The sequence below is a fragment of the Eptesicus fuscus genome, chromosome 16 (assembly GCF_027574615.1).
Source record: "Eptesicus fuscus isolate TK198812 chromosome 16, DD_ASM_mEF_20220401, whole genome shotgun sequence".
NCBI classification, from domain to species: domain Eukaryota; kingdom Metazoa; phylum Chordata; class Mammalia; order Chiroptera; family Vespertilionidae; genus Eptesicus; species Eptesicus fuscus.
In genome coordinates this window covers 38,041,160-38,067,782 of record NC_072488.1, presented here as the reverse complement: position 1 = coordinate 38,067,782, position 26,623 = coordinate 38,041,160, and the positions used below count along the sequence as shown (strand labels likewise).

Below are 26,623 nucleotides of genomic sequence, written 5' to 3'. Positions count from 1 at the left end.
GAGTGTGATAAATAGGGGTCAACCTTGGGCCAGGAGAGCTCATTCCTCTCCAGAAGGCAGGGTACTGCTGGGAGCTGCTGCTTCCTGGACTGCAACTTGGGAGGATGTAGCTGAAGAGAGGCAGGCTCGAGCGGAGGGCTTCTTTTGTGAATAAGGGCATTCAAGTGCATCCTGACAATTGTTTCTAAGGCCCAGTTCCTTCTAAGCCGTCGTCCAAATAGTCTTAGAACACATGTTCAAAATGGGCCCACTCCCATACTACACAGGCCTGGATCGGCAGAGGAGCCCAGGAGTGGAAATATTATCTTCTCTCCGTCTCTTCATGAGCGCACCATTTGGGCCCGAACGCAAAGGGACGCAGGCTAGTTGGGAAGCTTTCCTGCCCCTCTGTGTCTGATTTGAGAGCCAAGGCTGACAGAGCATGTCCCACGTACCAGGCGCCTTTTGGAACACTTTACAGATATTAACTCCTTTCCTCTTCACAATAGCCTATGCCATTGGTACAATTATTATTCCCATTTTCAAGATGAGGAGACTAAGGCACAGAGAGCTTATTGTGCCCAGGGTCACAAGCAAGCAAGTGGCAAAGCGGGGACTGGACCCCAGACAGTGCACGCTCCTACTCACTACATGGTTTACGCCATTCACAGATGTCATCGGAAGTTCCTCTGAACAGGCTCAGGTGACCCCACAGGTCAGCGCTCTTACTTTGCACCTGGAAGAGGCAGCTTACAGAATTGCTCCTCTTGATATGGCTGTGTGAAAGCTGAACCACCAAGTACTAATCTCAGCCTCCACCACGCACCATAACAGAGAATCAGGGCAGCTGCACCCCACAGTGGGAACCTAAATTTCATTAGCAACAAGCCCCATCAGGCCCTGGGCAAGCTCCCTCCTCATCCCTCTGGGCCTTGCCCAGAAATTAAAATCATGCTGTCTGTACCATATGAAGAGCTGGAAATGTCCAGGTCAGAATGAGGACTTGTTTCATCAGGAGCCCCAGGGAGTGGAAACCAGCCTCCAGTGTAAACTTGTAGGATAATCTCATTACAAGAGGTTTCTAAACTCCCTAATTGTGCTGGAATGTGGCGTCACTTGAAACGGGATTATATATAAAAGAATGGGCTGGGTGTGGTGGTGATGATGGTAGGGGCTCAGGAACTGCCTGATGCAGGGACTTTTTGAGTAATTCTATGGAGCTTAGCTCTTGGCTTACCACAGTGCTCAGTTCAGGCCCGCTGACCTAGCGGTCCTAACAAAACTTAACTTTATGGAGGTCTGTGGCAGCACGGCTCACTTTTCGCAAGAGCCCTGCTAGTGTTGGATGGGAGACGCCCAGAAGCAGCTGGTCATCACCAGCCGGAAGCCAAATCAGTGGCGGCCCTGCAGCAGCTTTGCCCACCGGAGCGGGCCTACCTGCCTCAGGGGTCCTGCTGGCCAACAGCTGGAAAATAAATCACCTCAGTCACCCACAGGTCCTTCCCTAGTAAGCGCTCCACGGTACATGCCAGTTCAAAACACAAGAAAGGAAGAGAGAAAGGTGCAGATCCTAGTAGAAACACCGTATTCATTGTTGAAGACTGCTATGTTTAAGGCAAATGTCACACATACAAAACAGATGAACGGCACTCGAACAGTATTTATGACGAGTTACAAGAGAATCGTGAGGGAGACAGCTTCAGACAATGAGAGAGTGGGATTTTTCCCAGCCAGGTCACTCCTGGTCTGATTGCTCTTGTGCACGGAGAAACAGACAGAAAAACAGCACCTACTCCCTCCCAGGGGAAGGGGCATGATCACCATCCGGAAGAACCCTGCTTCAGGCCGCGCACTCTCTGTACCGCATTTCCAGGCACAGCATAGACACCGTGCAGTCAACGGGTCTCACTGCGCAGCTCCAATGTCCTTGTTTTGTGAAATTCACCATTAGAAACAGGAAAATCGGGATGCCAGAGCCATTCAACTTGCAGTTAGTTCACCTCTATCCAAACTCAAACTTGCTTGGTTTGGAGCACAAACAATATATATAGTACACACACACACACACACACACACACACACACACAAGCCATAAATCTGTGGAAGAGGGAAAGACAAAATATACTAAAGCCTTAGAAACAGTGCATGTCCATTTGCAGTTTGTAATCAATGTGACTGTCTCCCAATTTGAAAACGGAAGGGTATCAGCAAGCTCTAGCCGGTGGATAACGGTTTTGAGACACCTCAGCTCAGTTCCTGGTCATTTCAGGCTTCACAGGAAAGGAGCGTGGCTTAGCTGGTCTAGAGATTTGGGGGAGTTGGGTCAGCTCTGTGCCTCATGGCTCCTCCCCACCCCACCCCTTCTGCTTAGGCTCGGGCCTCTGATTTTATAATAGAGGAGTTTGACCGTCGCTGTCCCATCCACCCACACTCATCGCAAGGGGACACACATCACAAAGGTGTGTGTCCCTTCTGCAGGGCCTGGGTGACAGCGAAACCCCAGCAACAGGGAAAACAAGGCAATGGCTGAGGGTGAAAGTTGGGGAGCTTTGATGGCCTGTTGAGGGGTGGCAGGAACGGTGCCTGGGTCTGGGGGTCACAGGGAAGTCGGTATCCGGAAATGCAATGACAGGTGGGATGGCCAATTCGTGAAATCTTGGAGGACGTTAGGAGAGGCTGCCTCTGATGCTGCTGAGGAATTACACAGAGAAGGAGCGGCGTGAGGAAGTGGCTAATGCACAGAAAGCAAAGCCCCACTCGTACACTCATAAAAGTTGTCTTCACCAGGAGACCAAGGGCTTCGTGGAGAGAGGTATCACTTAGGTAAAAAAAAAAAAAAAAAAAAAATCTCTGGCCGGTTTGGCTCAGTGGTAAGAATGTCAGCCCAGACCGAAAGGGCCCAGCTTTGATTCCGGTCAAGGGCACGTACCTCAGTTGCAGGCTGGATCCCCAGCCCTGGTTGGGCGCATGTGGGAGGCAACCAATTGATGTCTCTCTGTCTCTCCCCCTCCCTTCTACTCTCTCTAAAAAATCGGGGGTGGGGGGGTTGGGGGGGAAGGGGGAAATATCCTTAGGAAGATTAACAACAACAAAAAATAGTAGATAGAGAAACCAACCAGGGTCCTGCGTCAGAGTGGATGGCGAGGAAGCTACAGTGTTGTCAGAGGCCCAGGTCACGAAGCTGCAAACTTCCCCAGGGCTGGGACAAGAATGGGGACGTGTGTGTATGCGCATCCTGTCATGGTTAAAGTTGCTTCCCTTCCCCCTGCAGGCTGCATTCCGGCTCCTTTCTTTGATCTCAGCGTTCACACTGTTTACTCAAGGCCTCTGACCAGAGAAGCCAGCAGCCCCACCACCGCCTGGAGTATTTCTAACTTGACAATGTGCAGGACCGCCAGTCCACCAACAACCCTTGAACCAGAAGCCAGCTGCACCTAATCGTAGCACAAACCGTAACACCCGGAGTCCCAGCTCAGCGAATTCCATTCAAGGCGAAGAATGTGGGAATTTTCCAGTCACTAAGGCGCGCAAGGCAATGTGACAGATGACTGCCAACCCCCTAAGTTTGCCTGGAAAGCACCCAACGCAGTGGCGGGGTGCAGTGAAGGGCACATCTGCATTTTCCCAAGCTATGACCATCAGGTCCCTGCGAGACTGTTGTTCCCCCCAGCCTGGCAGCTGGAGGGCGTGTTTCCAGACAGACCCTGGTGCGCGCACATGGTTGCCTCTAGACGGGGATCAAGCTGAATGTCGGTGCCCTAGTCCTCAGGAACCAGTTCTGGCCGGGAAGCCCACTGCCTGTGCGGAGAAGTGATCCTCAAACCGGCGACTGGGCCAACGCCTTGCCCGGAGGCTGAAGTCCGTGAGGGTGGTGGGCGGTGCCCAGTGTCCGGTGGCCGGACGGACAGGGTGGGCACGACCGCAGGCAGGCTAGCTGGAAGCCCCGCCCCGTCACAGAACCGACTCCTTGGATTCCAGCTCCACGGCGGCGCCGGCAGCAGGGCCGCCCGCGGGGTTCTGGTGTGTCACCAGCGGCGACGTCTCCTCCTCCGACTTGCAGTTGGGGGTGGCTTCCACTTTCACCTCGCTCAGTTCCTGCGCCCCTTTCCTCACCGCCTTCTGATTCAGGTGGTGGAGAATGCCCGCGCCCAGGGCGTCCCCCTCCACGTTCACCACGGTGGTGGTCCGGTCCCTGGTGGGAAAAGAAAGGTAGGCGGTCCGGCCCGTGCCACCGGCAGCCACCTGGGGGCAGCCCCGTCACCGAGGCCACGGCCGTGGGGAAGCTGCGACCCTGCGCGCCCTGCTCTTTCCCAGAGTGCACGCTACTAAGGGCAGAAGCCTTCACTACTCTAAGGTGACTTCCTTGTCATTGTTTTTTCTTATGAAAGTAACTAGGAGCCCGTTTGCACAAAGATTCGTGCAATAGACCTTCATTCACCTGGCTGCCTGCACCAGTTTTCTGCCGGCACCGGGGACCCAGGCCTTGGCTGTGGCCACCGCCTTCTGCCTTCTTTCAGGGTCTGGGCTTGGCCCTGGGCGGTGGCCTTGGGCTCGGCTACACCCAGCGTCCCTGCTACCAATCGCAGGAGCCGACCCCCAGTGGTCTCCTACGATGGGCGCAGGCTCCCCGCAGGCGCCCTAGGCCGGGAAAGCCTCGGGCGGCTTTCCCAGCCTTGGGCTCTACCACACCCCAACGTCCCTGCAACGGTTTCCTGGTGGGCGTGGTTGATGGGCGTGGCTTGGTTGGTGGGTGTGGCTTGGGCGTAGCGAAGGTGCGGTCAATTTGCATATTTGTCTATTATAAGGTAAGATAGATACTCATTGTAGAAAACTTGGGGGGGGGGGGCCGGGGAAGATAAGTATAAAGTAGAAAACAAAAGTCACCCCCACGTCACAACTCTGAGTGAGCCAGTACTGCCATTTTGATGGTTTCCTTCCAGTCTCTTCCTATGCATGCATTTTGGGTATAAAGACGCCATCATCTAAGGTACCTAGAGCCGAGATGGATGATAGCGTAGATACGGTTTTGTGCCCAGTGGTTCTCCTACTCACTTCAACGCTGCATCTCTGCTGAATGTCAATCTCCAGATGCACTCCGTGGCCGTGGCAACACCCCCCCTCCCCGCACAGAAAATAGCACTGCCCTTTCCAGAAGCCTGTCTCCCCCTGGCTTAGCCCGATAACCATCCTCCCGCCCTGGAGCTCAGAGGAAGTGCTCTGCTTTCCCACGGGCCTGGAACTCTCCCATGCGCTGTGCATCTGCGAACTCAGTCTCCTCCACAACCCTGGTGTAGGTTCTGTGATTATTCCCATTTCACAGGTGAGCCAGCCGCCCTGTCACACAGCTAGTAATGGCAAAGCTGGGATTTGGACCCAGGTCCCTGGACTCTAAGGCTCTTTTTCTTATCCACATGCTCTCCTGTCCAACACTAGTACGTCAGCTAACCTTCCCTATGAAATAGGGATCGCCCCTCCCTGAAAAGGGTGTCATGCAACTCCAGGAATCAACACTCAGAAACTGTTCTATGTCTACAGGAGCTCTGCCGACGGCAGTCCGAATCACCCCTCCTTCCTAACACCTCCTCCCTGAGCCCAAGGCATTCCCACGAGCTGGGTTCATCTTCCCTCTCTCCACACAGAAATCACTCTCTGGGTGTTTCTGGCCAAGGACCATCATTCCCAAAGGCTCACTGCACCCATGGCTGTGACTCCTACAGAACCAACAACTTCCACAGATGTTAGTGCCTCCCCGCCCCCACCCTGGGCCTGCGACCCACGCTTTCCCGGATGCTCTAAGCAAGTTCTTGGTAATAATATTTCATGGTCACTCAGGAGCCTCTGACTCATGTTGTTAACTTGTCCTAGCTTTACGTGTTGTCTCGCCAGCTCAACCGTGGGCCCCTTCACAAGGCAGGGAGCACGTCCGAAGTTTCTCCACGCGCCTCAGGTCCAGCGGAGTGCCAGTCCCCTAGGGAGCCCAATGCAGACTCTCCTTTGTTCGATGCCCTTAGGACTTGCTACTTACACGATCCAGTCCACAGCCACGAACAGAGAGAGATCATGAGAGGGCAGCCCAATGGCCTCCAGGATAATGGCGATGGTGAGGACCCCTCCGGCCGGCACGCCTGCCGCTCCGACACTGGACGCCAAGGCTGTCACTCTGGGGATGGCACAGCAGGGTCACCATGAACACAGAGCACGGAGGGGGGCACAGAAAAATGCAGAGCATGGCAGCCATGGCGTGGCAACGGAAAACCACGTAACCCTAGATTCTGCCAGCTGAGCCTGCGAGACACAACGCACTCTCTCCAAGTAATGGAGTCACACTGTGCTCATTCCATAAAGGAGACGCCGTGTGCTGGCGAGATTGGTCCTTATCAGGATTTTCCCTGAGGAAATCACAAGAAATCCCTCAGGTTCTGACCCAGGCCTAAAGGGTGAGGAGGGCAGAAGGAACTCACAGAATCGTGAAGATCTGCCCTGCCTTCAGCTCGATGTTGTTGACCTGGGCGATGAACACGGCGGCCACACACTGGAAGATGGCCGCGCCGTCCATGTTCACGGTGGCCCCGATGGGGAGAATGAACCTGCTGATCTTCTTGTCCACACCGTTGTTTTCTTCGATACACTTCATCATGGAGGGAAGGGTTGCGGAGCTGGAAATGGAGAAACAACCGACCCTGAGAACAGTGCTTCCAAGGGCATCATATCGCGAACACCACCCAGGCTGCTGGCTATCTCCCCCGGGATAAAAGGACAAATCACAATGGTTTCCAAGTTTCTGTCACAACATGGGGTTTTGTCAGCTCCCCAAGTATTCAAAACCCGACTCCCTACATTTACCTGCTGTGCTATTTACCTGGATGCACCTGTTCCAAGTTTCTCAAGAACCACGCTTTACCCTGTGCTACAAAAGGTTCTCAAGAGAACAAAGAACTGTTGACTCCATATGTGCATCTTCTCTCTTGAATCGCCCTCCCCACCCCCACCCCCACCCCCAAAAAAATAAAGCACAAGGCCAAAAAAAAACCCACAGTGATTTCTTTTTTTCTTTTAGGCCAAGAAGCAGAAATGGCTCTGAGAAGTTGGAAAGAGTCACTGTGTTCACAGGATAAACGGAACCCGTCCTCGCCAGCGGCCTCTGCGGGCTTCGAGGCGGGTGGCTGGCCAGCTGAGGAGTAGGCTTGTTTCTGTCTAAGCCAGAGAACCTCACCTCCCTCATCCTTTTTACCGCCACTCCCTGGTCGTGTGACTAGCCCTTCAGGATGGGAGGGAGCATGCAGTAGAGAGGCAAAAGCTAAACACGAGAGTGAAACAATGTGCTGCCATCCTTGGAAAGTTTTCTTTAATGTATTTAGAAAGCCCCCCACCTTTATTTATTTATTTTTTTGGAAAGATTTCCAATAACGACCGGCACATCTTTTATGCTAAATTAGATACTCCTAGAGAGCTGAGCAGGCATCCCTCACCATGATGCCTTGGTCTTATTTTCTAAGGCATGCATCCAGAGTGAGAACTGGACAGGTAACATTCTAGAAACTTCCCTACAATGCACTTTTTTTTTTTTTTTACTCAGGCAAAGGGCTTACTAATGAGGGTGAGGACCCTCAGTTCCTATGGCCCAAATAATGATCAGGTTGACTGTCAAGGAGCCAGAAGAAGAAGCAAGGCAAGCCCTCATTTTGGCAATCCCAGAAATCCATTTCCCTAAGAGCTGTGGGGCTGATAATACAAAAAATAAGGCCAATTTAGAGTTCTCAAAGAATTAAATATGTTAAGGTGCCAGTTGGGCATCTACCATTGGGCTCACCTGGTTTCCTATCAACACAGCTCAGAGTCATCAAGGGCACCCGAAACCCACTCACCTGGAGCAGGTGGCAAATGCTGTTGCAAATGGTGTGAGGAGGCCCAGGAGGAACTTGAATGGGTTTTTTTGTGTGAAAACAAAATAAACAAGTGGCAGAACAATTCCTCCATGAATAAAATGGCCCAAAATAGATGTAAAGATATATTTCCCAAGTCTGGTCACCAGCCTGATGATGTCCTTCATTTCCACAATCTTGCTTCCAACCAGGAACATGATGCCCACAGGTACATACCTAGGGCATGAGCACAAGGTACTTGTCAGTAAGAGTGATGTGATGTAGGGGCTGGGAGACGCAGGCCCTTCCCCACACAGCGCGGGGACTTTCAACTAGGCTGTCCTCATTTCCCCCTCGGATGATTCTGAGAATGAAAGGGATGGGCCCATTTTACAGGCTGTGAAACTGAGTGAAATGATCATGATACATCTCCATGGGTAATGGAGTCAGGATCAGAACCCAGGCTTCTTTCCCCTGGAATATATGATGTTCTTAACAGGTGGATGTCACCAACCACAGGGACTCCCAAGTGGAAAGGCAAGGAACTGCTCAAGATCAAAGCCTCTGGGAATGCAGTTTTGACTGTTGGCTTTGCTCAGGCTTGTTCTGAAAACTTCGAAACACAAAAGACTAACACCTGTTTTGTAGACTTGAGACGAAGCTGGGATTTTTGTGAGGTTTAAAATTCTTTGTGATTTGGAAAACATGATTCCGTGGGAGAAAGTCATTAACAATGACCCTCTGGGAACACTCCTGGAGCGTGGAGATTTTTTTTTTTAATGGCAGGGTGAAAGGAAGGAAGGGAAGGAGTAAACCAGGGGAGCTACAAAGAACCAAAGTCTGTTGTTTTGAATTTAATCTAAATTGAGGAAGAATTTTATAACCATTGGCTTTTTTTTTTTGGATAAATTTTATTTTAAAAAGATTTTTAAAAATTGATTTTTAGACAGAGAGGGAGAGGGAGAGAAACGTCGATGTAAGAACCAAACATCAATTGGCTGCCCCCTACTGGAATCAAACATGTGACCTTTCAGGTCTACAGGGTTAGAAGTCAGTTAGGTACCCTTCTTCAGGGGGACAGAGGGGCAGTGGTTGGGGGGGGGGGGACAAGAGGGACCTCTGGAAGTGCTGGCCAGTTCTGTTTCTTGATCTGGATGAGTGTTTCCTTTGTGATAATTCATTAAGTTGTGCACATGTCTTAAGTACTTTTCCATAAGTAATACGTCATTAGGGGAAAAAAGTGAAGGCTAGGGGACAGGTCCTGGCAGAAGATCTACCTCTGTGTAGTGTGGTTACTAGTCACTATGGTGACGGTGTCTTTTCTTTTCATCCAAACTTTGGGAAGATTTTAGACGAAAAAAAAAAACCCCAAAAACAAAAACAAATTGTGAAGATGCATTTGCTTCGTGTCTCCACCAGGCTGAAACACTATGCCCAGGATGAGAAAAGGTTTGTATTTTCTTTAACCTTAAGTGATTTCGCAAATCCAGGGGTAGGAAAAGAACCTGACCTGTGATGACAACACTTTTTCCTTCCTGGAACTATTTCTCGCCCCAGAACAACAGTCATATGAACAAAGTGTCATGTTTGCAATGGTAAGACTCAGCCTCTGGAATGCTGGTTGAGCAAGAAAATTGGGTTAAGCAAAAGAAACACCACCAGTGGGGGCTTTGGACTTGGCCTCCCACCCAATTCCAAACTTTCCTACCAAATTCCAGGCTTCTCTCCTAACGTCAGTGCAGGTGCCACCCCAGTGCCATTGAGAGAGAGAAGTTCTGGGATATTTAAGGACTGACAGTTAGGAAAATGCTTTGTGCATGAAAGGACAAACTAGTTTCCTGACAATGAATGGACAGAAACTAAAATCCACAGAAATCTGGCTGAAACAGCAGGATGAAGCTGATGAGGGATGGCCATTGGAATTGGTTTGATTTCTGAGGGATCAGGTCAAAATTGTACCTTTCAGCCAAAAATCAATCTAATAATTTTGTATTAAACAATTACACTTTCATCGATACTGCCTGCAGAAACATTTAGGTAAAAAAAAAACACAAAAAACTATTCCAAGTTTACATATGCGTGAATCTGTCCTCCATGTAGTGAAATACGATAGTAAGGGGCCCCTCTGAAACTTTAGTTCTATCAGTTTAAGATACATAAGCCTTATTTCACACAGCAGATAGCAAACTTGTGGAATTCATTGCTCCACAAGATGATATGGGCATCACATATAATATGAGATGATGGTAGAAACCCATAAATAGATCACTGATGATAGAACCATAAGGGGTCCCTGTGGGTGCTGAGGAAGTAACTGGTAACCATGGCACATGCCTGATTCTCTGAGGTCCCGGACAGGAGGAGACACTGCCTCCACCTCCATCACACCCTGTACCAGGACCCACCTGGGGGTGCATCAACCCCATACAGAGCCCTGGGCCCGGTGGTGACCCAGAGGTGACCTAGAACAGCAGAGTCGGGTTCTTTTCTGGATGGAGGAGAGATAAGAGGGAGGGTGGGCAGCTGGGGGGAGGGCAGCCATACTCACCACATAATCCACGACACCAGCACCATCGTCACCTCGTTGAAGGCATTGAAAAGACGGATGAGCTCTTCCCCTTCGGAGCCTAGTTTCCTTAGGGCCACTCCTAACACGAGGGCAAAAAGGACCAATCCTAAAATGTTCATCCTTTCGATCTCGGTGCCAACTGGGATCTGCAGGACCAGAGTGGACATAGGGTCCAAGTTTACAACACATGATTGTAAAGGTGCATTTGCTTCGTGTCCCCACCAGGCTGAAACGCTATGCCCAGGATGAGAAAAGGTTTGCATTTTCTTTAACCTTAAGTGAATTCGCAAATCCAGGGGTAGGAAAGTCAAGGGGGAGATGCAGTGTAAGGATACAGAACGTCAACAAAATTTTCATCTAGTTGCTAACTCTAAACACTGTTCAAAGACGGCATGATTGAAGCAGTGAGCTCCCGGTTACTGGGTATGTTCAGGTAGAGGTTGGACAGTCACTTCAAAGGGCTGCTTTTAAAAGAAGAGCTTGTTGCTGAAAAGTTCCTTCAGATCAAGAATCGATGCCTGTACCGTCACCTCCTAAATGTTCAACATTCTTGGTTGCTAGGCTGTTAGGATGTCCTCCGAGCTGACAAATTTCCCCAAAGATTTTTCAGGATTAACATGGATCTCTTCAGGATAGTCGTTCCTAAATCACTGACTTTAAATGTATAGGTAAAATGTACTCTTTATTTCCCCAGTGATGCCGAATCTCGCGGCTGCAAATATATATTAGGCAGGCATTTTACTCCATCAAACACATTATGAAATTCTGAGCAGGAACATGCCAGTCAGCATGGTAAAAAACAGAAAGAGCATTGTCACCAGAGGTCTAGTCTGACTCTAGCCCCAGCTCTGGTGTTAAATAACTTCTCTGAGCTTCAGGTTCTTCATCTGCAAGATGACGTGAATTGGATTCGATTCGTAGCTTTCAACTTTCTTTTCTAAGTGGAACTTTTCCTCCAATCACAGAAAGGCTGGCAGCACGCGGAGCCCCTCAGCCCTGAGGAGGTATATGTGTGGAAAAAGGCAAAGTACCCGCTTCTTCCCAGGCCGTTCTGGGGCTGGACTGAATAATCTTTGAGGTCCCTTGTCCCTTCCTGCTCAGTGTCTGGGAAACAATAGGTACCCAAAAATATATGCATGAATGAATAATGGCTAGAGTAAGTTAAGCCCCTAGGACAAGTTCCATGTGTAGGGGTACGGTAAATCACCTATCCTATATAATAAAGAGCTAATATGCAAATGGTCATCACGCCCTCACACCCTCACGCCTTAATGGCTCAGACACTCAAATACTGGGGAGAGGGGAGTGGGGATCAGCCAGGCACAAATGAGCTCGTAAGAGAGGGATGGGGACCAGCCAGGCTGTAGCCCAGGAGAGGGACAAGCCACACGCCCCGTGGTCCCAGGCGCCTGCAGCTGTGGCCCGGGCGAAGCCACAGTCCCCTGTGGCTGCGGCCGGCCTAGAGAAGCTGGCCTGGGTCCTGGGTGCCTGTGGCTGACCAGAGGGAGGGAAGCCCGGGTCCTGGGTTCCTGCAACCGGCTGGAGGAGGGAATCCTGGGTCCGGGGTGTGGGGCGAGGCAGAGGCAGTTAGGGGCAATCAGGCCAGCAGGGGGGCAGTTAGGGGAGATCACACAGGCAGGCAAGTGGTTAGCAGCCAGCAGTCCTGGATTGTGAAAGGCAATCGGACATCCCTCAAGAGGTCCCGGATTGGAGAGGGTGTAGGCCGGGGTGAGGGACCTCCCCCCCCACCCCCCATGCTCGAATTTCATTCACCGGGCCTTTAGTTAATTGTACTTCAGGATAGCAGAAGGGTGTTATAAAATACTAGTGGCCCAGTGCATGAATTCGTGCACCAATGGGTCCCTCGTCCTGGCCAGTGATCATTGGGGCCGATCAGGGCCATCTTGCCCAGTCCTGATCAGGGCCAATGGGGGCTGGCCAGCTGGGGAGTGACCGCAGGAGTTGGCTGGCAGGGGAGGGACTGTTGGAGGGCTCCAGGGCGTGTCTGGCCCATCTTGCCCAGACCCGATTGGCTGGACCCCAGCAGCAAGCTAACCTACCGGTTGGAGTGTCTGCCCCCTGGTGGTCGACCAATTGGTCGGACACTTAGCATATTAGGCTTTTATATATATAGATATTTTAAGAGAGGGGACGTTAGTTCCAATTTGATGAAGTAGATCCACTAAAGATGCCAAAGCTACAGACACTAGCCTTTGGCCATGTTGGCAAATAACCAAAGAAACAAACCAAGTGCATGTGCTTTGAATAGCCCACCCAAACCCCAAAGTTTTCAGCCCTGCTTGGGAAAAGATGCATTGTGTGGGCTCCTGCAATTAAGAAGCATTTTTTACTTTATAAATATTCATCACAAGTGATCTTACAAAGAGCTTTACCTTTTCAAGGGTTATGTTTCCATTGCTCATGTTGTGGGGTTCCATTTTATAATTAGTTTCATACTGTGAGTGAGAGAAAGAAAAATAACTGTCAGGGCACAGGGGAAGATGGGACCGAATAGCTGAGCCTTTTGCTAGTCTGCCATTATTCACTTTGAGTGTTGGGGGGCATTGCTCAATTGGTTGGCCTGACAAGGGACTCTGAGAACTACACAAAAGTACCTTCAGACCAAGGCAGCATGTACTACAAGAGGCCTCTGGGTTAGATAGGGACCCCGGGAGAATTTCCTTATGCCCCTTGGACAATGGTTGGTAGGTCTACCCAACTGCATGCTGAGAGCTTGATATTCCAACAGCTGGTAGTTCACAGTATTTGGAGAACCTTGGTATTAATTTCATAATGCCCAAGTTCACTTTTCAATGTGCTCATTTACGTTTATTCATTTATTTATGCTCCACTTTGTTCCAGAATTTGTTTGAATATGACTGCTTTTCAGAATCTATTTCTAATTGGCCTGAGCCTCCACTCTCCAAAGCCAAGGATGTCAGGCAAGCTGGTGTTTCCTGGCTGAGTCTTCTGGGGGACCCACGTCTCTGAAGTGAAACACCTCTCCAGCTTTGGCCCACAGCAGACTGCACATATTTCTGCACAGGGGTCTCCCAGTGGCAGCATGCACGATCGAGTGGAATCTGTTATGAAACACCCTTCCTGACCTGTTCTGAGGACAGCTGCTTCTGAACGGTCAAGGGCAGTATGTTAAAAGGCACGGACCCGGAGGCCTGCTCTGTGCCGGCCTTTGAGGAGCTCTGGTCTCTCACAGCTTTGACTGATCAAGCTTTCAGACACACGGAGGTGTTCAGCGGTCCTGTGACCAGGATGGCAGGAAAAACAAAACTCACCCCACATGAGATAGGCACTGAAACCCCATATACCTTTTCTTTTTCTCCTACCTCATGTGATATACCGAAGCCACAGCTGTGCTTATATGCGGATTTGTTTTGTGTGTGTTTTTAAAGAGAGGCTATAATTAGAAACAGAAAAGTCTTTGCTTATAAAGGGCCATCAGGTTAGTCCATCTAATCTAGACCTTTATATTTCTTCTCTGTGTAAAGCATGGCTACAGGGATGTTACTTATAGTATTGCTCAAATTAGGGAAAAACTGAAAACAACCTGAATGTCCATCAATAAGAGACCGATGGAGTAAAATCATGGTACGCTCATACAGTGGAATACAACCAATAACATGTGCAGGGGGATTACTTACTGACATGAGAAAATCTTCACAATATACTACTTTGAGAAAGAGTTCAGAGTCCTGGCCGGTAGCTCAGTTGGTTAGAACAGTGGTCGGCAAACTCATTAGTCAACAGAGCCAAATATCAACAGTATAACGATTGAAATTTCTTTTGAGAGCCAAATTTTTTAAACTTAAACTATATAGGTAAGTACGTTGTTATTAACTTAATTAGTGTACTCCTAAGCTGGCCTTTGCTAAAAACTCAAGGGGCCAAAGAGCCGCATGTGGCTCGCAAGCCGCAGTTTGCCGACCACTGGGTTAGACCATCGTCCTGATGCTACACCAAGGTTGTGAGTTTGATCCCTGGTCAAGGCACATACAAGAATCAACCATTGAATGCATAAATAAGTGGAACAACAAATTAATGTGTTTTTTTTCTCTCTCTCTCTCAAATTAATAAATTAAAAAAAAAACCTTAAAAATCTTAAAATTATAAAAAAGAGAGTTTACAAACAACATATTTAGTATGATTATTTTTAAATCATGTGGGCATGCATAATAGGAAAAAAACAGATCTGAAGGATGTATATCAAAATGCTCATGGGTAGCTCTAGGTGGTGAATATGGATGATTATTTATTTTCTTCCACTTTTTTGTTCTTTTACTCTTTTTGCAATGAGCATATACTACCTTTATAACCCGAAAAAAGATAAAATTGAAAAATATTCTAAATATTTAAGAGAGCCCCAAAATATGATCTGAGGGTATTTCTCAGGTGATGTGAAAAGATGTTGGAACCAGTGGGATATTTTAGAAAAATGTTGAGTTTTGTTTTGTTTTGTTTGATTCCAGGGGCCCATCTATGAAACTTAGACCAATGTTACCAAGTTTTGTTAACACCTTACCTAATTCTATGGCAATAATTTATACAACCTCCACCCCCATTAAAGGTTCATAGTTATAGCAAAGCATCAAGCCTTACCGTTTTAAAAGTTGCAACCACAAGGTTTGAGGGAAACAGGTTTCTGTTGGAAAAGGAAGCATTTCATCAGTATTCTTAAAATTCAGCATTCAAAGTAGCTGCTTTAAGATGCCCATTCCTGACAGCCTCACATCCAGTATGCCTCCTCTCTCCACCTCCAGCAATTACTATGGTCTTCTGCTTGTCCAAACACCCACCTATGCCTCGGCTGCTGGGCCACAATACATGCTCGAGTGCCCCAATTTTTATTTCCTCTCCTTTGGGGTACTGTTTGATATTCATGCTCATCCAAACCAGAGGAACTGCATCCCTTTCCTTTCCCCAAGAGGGTAAGCCCTGTTGCAGAGGTTTTCAATGGGGAGGGGTGCTACTCCACAGTGGAATCCACGGGAGTGTTTTTATTGTGGAAACAATTGGAGGGCATTCCTGGAATTGGGGGAGTGTGTGTAAGGGAAAGTGCCGGGCCCCAGCTTCCAGCCATTCATTCTGCTAAGTACAGCCAAGTCCTGTATCAGAAATGGTCCCAAGGTCCTCCTGCCTTCCAATATCCTATACCTGCAGATGAAACCTTATAATTACATGAGCCTAAACTAAGCCCCAAATAAGGCAGTTTTTTGCATAATTTGAATCTATTCTGAATTTTCTAGGAGTGCAACTACTGTATAAAATCTGGGATAAATATTCTTTTGCTCTGTTCAGAATGTTTCCAAGAATCGTTCATCTTTCTGGAAAAATCACATTGCCCATGGCAAATGGTAAGATCTGAGTCTTGAACTGCACACGTGGTATCAAGTTTCAGTCTGTATTTATAGCTGTGTCATTAATAGTGAATCTAAATTCAGAAGCAAGCACTTCGCGTTAGAGCATTTACATATTAAAAACCATTATTTTTATTATAAATCACTCTTTTTACTTTTATATTACAGTTAAGTCCTATCAATGTTTTGAATAATGCATATAGCTAAATTCTATTTATGAATTTCATTTCAAGATGAAGGATATAAAATATTTTTACAAAAGCAGGGCAATAGGGCTGAGTTAAGCTGTGTTTTGAAAACAAAGTCTATTCGTGCAAACAGTTTTACTGAGGGCCTCCTTTGGGTCAGGCTCTGTGCAAGATTCTGTTCTCAATATATGAGAAAACCCCACTGACAGTCCATCTGTTCTACCCGCTTCCTATAAGAATAAGTCTAGAAGAGTAAACAACTCTGGATCATCCTTATAATATGTGCCAAATTTACGCACTAATTTTTACGTCTGTGGTTGAGTTGTTTACCTAACACTGGAGTCTCCAGGCAACTATTTGCAATATATTTAGTTTCAGAGGGAGGCAGGTCTGACTGCAACCCACCCCTACAAGCAGATGGTCCCTGGAGGCCACACCTTTGTGTAATACCCTCTCCTTGAGTGTGGGTGGGGGCCTATGACTTTCTTTTACCCAAAAGAATAGAGTAAAAGGTGATGGATGTCACTTTCGTGATTTGGTTACATAAAATTGTGGCTCCCATCGTGCGAGAAGACTCTCTTTACTGACTTCTGGGCTTGCATGTTTGAGGAAACAAGCTGCCATGTTGGACAGGCCCATATGGCTAGGAACTGAGGGTGGCCTCTGGCCAACAGCCAACTAGGAACTGGGGCTCCTAGTCTAAACTTCAAGGACCCAAGTTCTGCCAAAAGCTGTGTGACCTCAGAAGTGAATACTTCCCCAGTCAAGCCTTCGGAGGAGACCTTAGCCGTGGCCAACACCTGATTGCAGCTCTGTAAGAGACTGACGCAGAAGACTCAGCTAAGCCATGCCAGGATTCTTACCCCACAGATACTGTGAGATAATGCATGTGTGTGACTTTAAGCTGCTAAATTGTGGGTAACTTATTAAATCTGTGCATTCGATAACTCGTGTGCTAGCCAACAGGGTTAACAGAATAGAAAATTTCATTACACTGGGGTGCTTCCACAAGACAACCAGTATGTAGAGACTGCAACACAGCCTTTTCCAAATCTGCTTGTCTGGGAACCAGAATTGCTTTGAACATATTTAGAGAACACCAGCTCGTACACACCTGCATTTAAGCAGACAAAATGTGACCATCAGTTGAATTAACCTAAATTACAAAATGGTGATCAGAAATTTGAGTTCTATCATAAGCATATTTACTTTAAAAAAAAAAAGGTAGAAAAGACTAGCAATGTGTATTGACTATTCCTTAATGTATAGATGAATAGCAACTTATGTTTGCCTATTATTTCCATTACAAAGCTCCTTTCTTATATATTTCAAACTTATGGGGTAGGTTTGGTATCTCATTTCCATATGCTATACTACTTAGAAGCAGAAGTTGGTCCTGAGGCAAGGATTTCCTATTCTACCCGCACCGCACGACAACTCTCGATAGTTCTAGGACTGAGCTGGCCACTACGTTCTCTCCCTAAGAGGACAAGGAAGTTAAGGAATGAGCTGGGTTAGAAGCCCTCCATCAATCTCTATGGGGAACAACTTCTGCTGGACGTACCTTGTATCCTTAAGGATTAGCAGTTTCCTCAGTTGGTGCAAGAACAGCCTTCTTGACAGCCTTGAAATACACTCTCTTCCAAAGAGCACATACTATTGGCTTAAACCGTGCTAGTTAGCCTGCCTGGTCTCCTTAGCATGAGCAATAACCCAGATAGACCATGACCCTAATCCAGAACTTCTAGACCAAATAGCCATTAACACACCGACCTGTTTTCAGTCTACAGTATCTAGTCTACAAAATCCAATGGGAACAGAGAGGTACAGACAATACTAGAGGCAAAACAACAACTCCTGTCCCCCCAAAAATCAATTTCCTTAGAAGAAAACAATATGTTCTTGCAGTTTCTTACAAAGTTAAACATACACTTACCATATGACCCAGCAATTCCATTTCTGGATATTTACAAGAGAAATGAAAATATGTCTGCAAAAAGGGCCTGTATGGTTAACAATCTTAATCTTAATAGCCCAAAACCCAAACGTTCACCTAAAGACGAATGTACTGATTATGATAAATCTGCACAATGGAATCCTATCTGGCAATAAAAAGAAATCAACTACTAATATATGCAACTGGATAATCTCAACAACACTGTGCTGGGCAAACATAGCCAGACAAAGAAAAGCACAAGCTGAATGATTCTATTATTATGAAACTCTAGTAAAAGCAAAACTAATCTGTAGTGACAGAAAGCAAAACTTTCTACCCGAAATTTCCCGGGGCCAGGGGCGGAGAGTGGGCACTGCTGAGACGGGTCATGAGTGACAGAAATGTTCAGTGTCTGGATTGTGGTGATGGTTAAGTGAGTTCTCCATTTGTAAAAACTCACTGAAATGCACACTTAAGAGAGGTGTGTTTCATTGTATATAAATCAGTCAAAATGCTTTAAAAGTTAAAAAAAAAAAAGCAACATATAGTGCTAACTGCAAAGGAGATTTTACAACCAAAAAAATTTACATTCAATGGAATGACTGAACTTTCTTTAGATTATACAGCTCAGCTCTCAGACAGTAATCCCCGGGGAGGGATTGCCTGGGGGCAGTGAGCTGAAGCTCCCACAAAATCATATTCCTTTCCCTTGGTCCCTCTGGTTGCCACAGACCAAGAATAGGAGCAGTCCCCTCCTGCCCATACCAAGGGGCAAAGAGCTGAGGCTGTGGGTTAGTCAAGAAAATATCTGACAGACTGTGTCTTTGGTATTGTATCTAAAAAGTCATGGCCATACTCAAAGTCACCTAGGTCTTCTCCTGTGCTATCTCCTGGGAGTTTTATAGTTTCGAATTTTACATTTAGGTCTGCGATCCATTTCGAGTTCATTTTTGTGAAGGGTGCTGGGTCTGTGTCCCGATTCATTTTTTTTTTTTGCATGTGGACGTCCAGCTGTTCTGGCACCATCTGTTGAAAAGATGATCTTTGTGCCATTGTATCACCTTTACTCCTTTGTGAAAGATCAGTTGACCTTCTTTATGAGAGTCTATCTCTGGCTTTCTATTCTGTTCCATTGATCTATTTGCCTATTTCACCAAAATCACAGTCTTGATTACAGTAGCTTTATCACAAATCTTAGGGTCGGGTAGTATCAGTTCTACAACTTTGTTATCTCTGCACTCTTCTTACCCCCTTTCCTTTCAAACACATATGCTGCTGTGAGCTCGGGATTTTTCTGACTCCTGAGCTCTCCTGTATCCAAGGACCAGCTGCTCGTCATCCAAGCAGTTTTGCTTCCCAGAGCTCCGTCTTAGGCATTTTCCTCCAACACCTCACATTCACACAATAACTTTGTGGGCTTTAAAAATAAGGAGCGGAAGGAATTTTAGTGGTGACCACGTTCAACCCTCTCCTCCCCTCCCCCACACTGTTAGCTCACGGTGACGCCACAGCTCAGAGACCAGCACTGTCCAATAGAACTTTCTATATTTGTGCTGTCTAATATGGTAGCCATGTGGCTATTGAGCACTTGAAATATGGCTAGTGCTACTGAGGATCTGAATTTTAAATGTTGTTTACATTGAAAATTTAAATGACATATTTAAATTTTAACTAGCCTCTTGGGGCTAGTGTCTATCAGGTTAGACAGTCCAGGTCTGGAGTACAGGGATCAGAGGCTGGAAATCAGAGGCCAATGCTCACTGCTGCACCGCCCTCAGCCTCACTGGCTGTTTGGGTGCTTCTGACTACTGAGATCTTCATCTTGTTTAAATTCTCAAATATTCCCTCTTCCTGTTATTTGGTCCTGAGAAATTGACTTGAACTACATAATACCAGATATACGTTAGACCAAAGTTTCTCAAACATTAGTAGTCCGTGAAATCAAATGTATGGGCTCCAACCAGCATTTTATAAAAGATGTAATACATGAGATAGAATGGAAACAACCAGCACGTATCACATGTAAAATGCTGTTTTTTGAAACAGGTATTTCAGGGTGGGGTCGGGGTGCGTATGTATGGATGCCATAATCTTAAATGTATTTCTTCCTTGTCACTCCCCAGTCATCTCTGTGGATGCTTTTGATTGGGGGCTGTCCTGCACCTAAGGCAGGAAGATGGTGGCTGCAAAGAAGACAAAAATGTTGCTGGAATCGACCACCTCTAGGATCCACCTTGTTATGAAAAGTGGAAAGTGCATGCTGGGGTTCAAGCAAATTCTGAAGGTGATCAGAGAAGGCAAAGCGAAACGGATCATCTTTGCCAGCACCTGTCCAGCCTTGGCAATCTGAAATAGTGAACAATGCCATGTTAGCCATGACTGGTGCCCATCCCTATAGTGGCAACAATACTGAACTGGGCACAGCATGTGGAAAATTCTACAGAGTATGCGCACTGGCTATCAGCGATCCAGGTGATTCTGACATCATTAGAAACATGCTAGAACAGACTGGTGAAAAGTAAATCATGCAAAAATTTTCTTTAATAAAACTGGCCAGAAAAATATATTGGTTAAAAAAAATGTATTTCTTTTAGTGGGTCGAAATCAAGAACATTTGCAAAAATGCCAAGACCATACTACTAAATCCAGAGACACAAATCAGGCCAAATTGGGAAAGAATGAATGGGCACGCCTTTCCGGAGCTATGGGAATCTCTAGATACATTACTTAGACAGAAAACTGGTATGAGCCGAAGTTGATCTGGTGACGGTAGAGCTTTAGTTAGCGGTACTGTACAGACTCATGCAGCTCACAGGATGAAAAACTTCAGGGTTCCTTCTTTACACATCTGTTACTATTTATTCTTCTGATCCTATTGTCAAGGGTGGTATGCATTTCCCTGTTCTATATGAGAAGAATGTATAACAATTTACTTTTACTTGGGTATATTTTTTTGTTCCAGAGTACTCCCTGTAAGTTACAAAATTCTTTCCCTATTTATGAAAATTTCAAAGACTCCTTAGAACAGGATACGGCTCACACATATACATCTGATATTTATTACCCCTGGTGTTTGTTTATTGTTAGAGCCAGTAAACAGGATGTGCTCCTTCTGATCCTGGTACCCCCGACAAGGCTGGGAGCAGAGGAAGGGCTGCGGTGAGGGGCTCACACTATTGTGACAGTGGGGGTTGGGGGAGTCCCACATCTAGTTTTAAATTCCAGCCGGAAAGGTTAATGCCGGGCCCCTGCATTTTTGAAAATAAGGCTAAGAACAGCACTCATTCTCTGTATCAAGTAGCCTGAGAGGCTGGAATACACTAGAACCGTGGTCGGCAAACTGCGGCTCGTGAGCCACATGCGGCTCTTTGGCCCCTTGAGTGTGGCTCTTCCACAAAATACCACGGCCTGGGCGAGTCTGTTTTGAAGAAGTGGCGTTAGAAGAAGTTTAAGTTTAAAAAATTTGGCTCTCAAAAGAAATTTCAATCGTTGTACTGTTGATATTTGGCTCTGTTGACTAATGAGTTTGCCGACCACTGCACTAGAATATTAGCAAGACACTCAAATATTTGTCCTCATAACACGTCTAGGTAGTAGATACTATTATTAGCCTTATTTTACAGTGAAGGAAACTGAGGCACCAAGAGGCTAAATGACTTGTCCACACAGCCAGTAAGTGGCAGAGCTGGATTCAAATCCAGGGAATTGACTTCAGTGTCTGCTCATCTCAATCACTACCCACACTCTCTCTCTGGGCGCATCTTCTTTTCAGTACTTGAACTATTCGGGTAGTCTCCTGAGTAGAAGGAATGGTGTCAAGTTAAAACCTTTTTTTTTTTTTTTAATTACAAGCTACTATTTTAGTGAGTAGTTTGGCTGAAAAACGTCCATGAATTTGGATCCTTGTTAGATTTGCTAAGAGTCTTCATCTTGCCAATAGAGATACTTAGGCATAGATCAAACAACCTGCATGGCCAACATTTAAAAGAAATTATGCACTATTCACTCTTTTGACTGTGATGTAGGGGCTAATATTAGATCTCAGTCCCCAATAGGTTTCTTTGCGTCTTTGCACCTACTGAGATAGATATGTGTTCTTTGCAGCTTGAGAGGCATCCTACTCACACCCGTCCTTGAGGGAGGAAATTAAGTCCCTCATACCTCCCTTGGTGAAGGGAAAGGCTCATAGCACAGTCCGTTGTTGATAAAATGAGCACAAGAAAAAACATAACTCCTAGAATAAAGGGCGACAGGCAAAAATGTCAATGGTGCTTTTACCAGGCACATGGAGCGCCTGCTATACTTCTGCAAAAGGCAAGGCCCAGGGCGGGTCTTCTGCCAGAGCACGCAGAGCCTCAGCCCAGGAGCTGACCTACCTGCCTCCTTTGCAGGTAAGTCTTTGGTTCCCCATTTGAAAACTACAAAGTTTAGCATCCAGATGCAGGTTTAGAAGCCAGCTGCCTCAGTGCTTTCCACCTACAGCTGAAGTCAATTTTGGAGACTGTAACAGGTAATGCAGGGAGAAAAGAAACTGGCATATCATGGAGCACATGTGAGGATTTCTGCCCCATTTCAGAAAACTGTGTTTAGTTTTGACTTTTCTCCATTTTCCAAATTTCCCATAGTGTTGATTCTATTAGTCCGAAACAGTCAGTCACTGTTCACTTCTTTTTCTCCAGGCTCCACGTGGTTCCCAATATACCTAAAGACTACGTTAGCTGCAAGGCATCTTGAGTTCCCCCAAACATTCTCCCTGCTCCAGCTCCCCTCCCCCCCCATTTACTCTCATTTATTTCAAACTATAAAAACAGGGCCATTCCCATTAGTTGAGTAAACCCCAATCGCTCTGTAATATGGCTCCATTTATAACAAGAGCAAACATATATTGGGCCAGACATAACTCATTTAATCCTCAAAACAATCCTGTGAGGTAGGTACTATCATGATCCCTATTAGGAAAATGAGGAAGCCAGGGCACAGGAGGTTATGGGCATGCCCTAGGAGCAGTGGTCGGCAAACTGAGGCTCGAGAGCCACATGCGGCTCGTGAGCCGAGGTTTGCGGCTCTGTTGACTAATGAGTTTGCTGACCACTGCTCTAGGACTCTGAAATAAGCATTGTTAGGGACTACGAACTTCCACAATGACTGGGTTCCTGATAAGCTAATTCTGTGTCTTTGGTGCCAAAATCATTTTGTGTTGGATGAAATGTCATGGCTCAATTATGTGGGTCACACCCAGCTTGGAGAGTCCTGTCTTGTTCCGGGACCTCAGGCATAAAAGTGGCAGGCTGCTCTCTGCCACCTGACAGCTACTGTCCACTGACCCTGCTCAGCTCTCGAAGGGCCTGCTCCTAGTGCAGGCACCTCACACCCACTCCCGTCTACTTTGTTATTTCCAATCCATTGTGTGGGAGGAAATCAAACCACTGGGTAATGGCATTCTGAATTTTCTAAAAGGCATAATGAATACCGATTGGTTTCATTTCTTTTTGACTTGTACTTCTATCTTCAAAAAACAAATTAGAAATTGTGGCAGAGAGACCCCCAGGAAAGGTCATGGACTTTAGCAAAGCCTGCACTGAATGAAGTTCCCACTCCTTCCAGGTGTTTTAAGTTGTGGGCAGTGACCAGGTGAGGGCCTGCTGCATATCAGGTGTTTACGGGCAGATTCTCATTTCATTCACGTGCCCACAGGCAGGAAGGGCTGCGCTCTGCCTTTGCCACGGAACAGGCCCAGAATCACTTAAAATGGACACCTGTAAGGATTCCTTAAAGGCAGCAGTTTTAAAATTTTTACCCAGAGTCTCCCCAGACCCAGGAAGTATTTCCACGTGGCTCAGGACTGTTTCCTCTCACAAGCTGCTCACTGTGAAGGCCAGGTCTGAGCGGCTGCACACGTCACCGAAGGGGCTCATCTCCTCCTTTTAGAGGAAGTGGGCATCTGCCTCGACCCAGTCAAACCCTTACCTGGTTCCTCTTCGACTCAGAGCAAACATTTCTGAGACTGCGGGGCTAGACTAGCAGCGTGGTGTCATTACGATGGCATGTTGACTTGGGGGAGGGGAGGGTGGGAAAAAAGAGCCCTGAACTGTGGAGTCCAGAGTCCCATGGTTCCTATAATCCCTCTTTTGATCAACTACTCCGTGACGGTGAGCAAATCACTTAATCTCTCGGTAGCTCAATTTCCTCAGTTGTAAAACAGGATCACACCACCTATACTACCTTTATTCGTGAGCTGCTGGATCAAATGAGGTTGGCTGTTGGACGCATTAGGAAACACTACCTATCCCCAACAAGCCACGACAAAGGTTCATTTAGTCATTCCCTGAATCTGCAATCCCAAGCCCCTGAAAAGTCTGCACCTACACTGACCGTTATGCCATGATACTGGGTCGCCATTCACTTCAGAAGCAGGAGCTAAAGGGGCTTGGATCTAAAACTAGCAAGCCATGATCAGAAAATAAAAGAGATCTCTTCTGGGGCTGGTGGTAATAAGGTAACCCCTCATATCACCCCCACCCCCTGTTTTTTGGCCACTGCCCCTCTCTTGGAGATGAGAATGCTACTGAGCCTCCTTTGGGGGTACAACCAGCAGGTCAGAGCTGTGCATCCACACTCCCTCCCTGGACCACTGATCCTTGCAAAAAAGAATCCTTTAACCCCAATATCCGCTTCCTCTCCTGGGACAGATGACAGATATACTGAAGAGACAAAGGCACTCTCAACCTCATTAGACTGTTTTCAACACCAACGTGAGTCCCCAAACTTTAAGGATTTCTCAAGACTCCAAATATCCAGCTGCCAGACACTAAGCAAAGGCTGTGATGCCGTCGAAATCCTAACAGGCTACCTCTACCTGCCTTTTAGGTAAGAAATTTTGGTATGAACTTTCTGGTCCACCTCCTCAGAGAGTTTTATTTTTCAATGTAATGCGTTGGACTTTTTTTTTTTTTTTTTTGGTTGTCATTGCTGTAGTTTCAAATGAACACTCTTTCTGTTAAGTGGCAGACCGTTGTCACATTTTCCAGAGGGAGGAATGGAAACAGCAGGAAGTCCAGTCACTTTGCCCAGGGTTTGCTGTTTCTCACAGCCTTAGCAATGAGGAACTTTGCCTCAGTGACTTAAGACTAAACAGAGCTCTCTCCAAGGCTCCCAATCGGAAACCTGGAGCAGGAGCCAGCTAAGCTCCTCTCTCAGCTGCATCTGGCCAGGTCAGTAAACGCCTCCAGGCTGCAATTTCCCGTCTGTGAACTCTGAGCTAATGGAGAAAGCAGGAGAGGCTGACTTGGGTAAACCAGAGAAACGACCCTGCGTCTCAAGGGATGAAAGGCAACTTGTCAGAGTCACAGAAAGTAGGCAAAGCTAAGTGAAGACACTTCTCTTTGCCTCTCCTTTAGAACTCACATCTTCCCACAAATAAAGCCCCTTGAAACTCACAAGACTCCACAGTGGTCCTGACTATGGGTTGGAGGGCCATCTGTTCCAAGCCCCCCCGCCCCCAGGCTAGTCTGGGCAACGGGCCCCACACCCCTAAGCCCCAGCCTTGTTACCCTTGGGTCCTCTGACAACTCTTCAAAAAAAATTGTCAGCTTTCTCCCAGCCAAAGGGCTGAAGCAGAGAAGGCCACCGATTACAGGCCAGGATGGCTCAACAGGCAAAATTTAACCAATGCACCCGTTAGCTTTCGGGGACTTTGTTGGAGAAAATAGGGTGAAGCTATCCAGGAGTGGTTAGAACTTAGCCCCAGAGCATAAGAAGTCAAGTGCAGGTGAGGCTGCTGCCTCTGCCCTAATGCGCACTCACACTTAGCGGTAGGACTGGCTCTTGCTAAAAATAAATAAATAAATAAATAAATAAATAAATAAATAAATAAATAAATAAATAAGTGTGGCCCTGCTCCTTTAAATATTAGCAACCAATTAAGAATGAACTCTTTAGGAGTCTATGAAGGTGTGTGTTTATGAATGAACTGGAGTGTAATGAAGAGCTGGCGTCTCCATGGAGGGGGGCGGGGGGGGGAATTGTCGTTACCTGGCCAGGTCGAGGAAGGAATCCACTGTCTCTTTGGGGACCAGAGGGGTGCCCGAATCCTCCAGCCCAAGGTCGCTGGACTTAAGGGTCTGCGCGTCAGACCCAGGCTTGATGATGAATGCCAAAGCGACGGCGAGCGCAGAGGCACCCAGTGTGGTGAGGCCGAAGTAGGCGATGGCGATGCCGCCCAGGCGCCCAAGAGAGCTGGTGTCCAGGGAGGCGGCGCCCGACACCAGGCTGCAGACCACCAGGGGCAGGATGATCATGCGCAGCATGCGGAGCAGCATGTCACCCGGGAAGGCCAGATAGGTGACCTGCGCGCGGCTAAGTCCGAGCCCGCGCAGCGCCGCGCCGAGGCCGGTGCCCGCCACCACCCCAGACACGGTGAGCAGCACCAGCGCGTGGTGCTTGAGAAAGCCGGCGCAGCGCCGCGCGCGTCCTGCGGTGGGCCGGGCCGCTCCGGGCCCCGCTGCAGGCCCAGCCTGGGCGCTGTCTAGGTAGCCGTTGGTCTCACTGCTCTTCTCCATGGCGTTGCCCGCAGCTCAGAGCTGGGGAAGGTGAGGGACTTGGGCTCTAGCAAAAGACGGAACTCTCAATGAATGGCTCAGGCGGAGCTGGCGCAATCCACTAGGGGTGTCTGGTTCTGGGAACCAGCCCTCGGGAGACAGCCGGGCTGGGCGCAGAAA

General features: G+C 47.4%; 1 protein-coding gene and 1 pseudogene across 1 annotated transcript; one reads left to right on the top strand and one right to left on the bottom strand.

Annotated features, from left to right (window-relative positions):
• Positions 1–3,874: 3,874 nt before the first annotated feature.
• SLC1A4 (solute carrier family 1 member 4) lies at positions 3,875–26,623 on the bottom strand. The gene is made up of 8 exons (XM_008147544.3): positions 25,938–26,623; positions 15,025–15,067; positions 12,804–12,866; positions 10,390–10,556; positions 7,845–8,078; positions 6,441–6,635; positions 6,005–6,139; positions 3,875–4,171 (listed from the first exon to the last, which is right to left on the bottom strand). The coding sequence occupies exons 1-8, from the start codon at positions 26,462–26,464 to the stop codon at positions 3,931–3,933; spliced, it is 1,605 nt and encodes a 534-aa protein (XP_008145766.2). The 5' UTR covers positions 26,465–26,623; the 3' UTR covers positions 3,875–3,930.
• Positions 20,036–20,450, top strand: LOC103291501 (60S ribosomal protein L30-like; annotated as a pseudogene).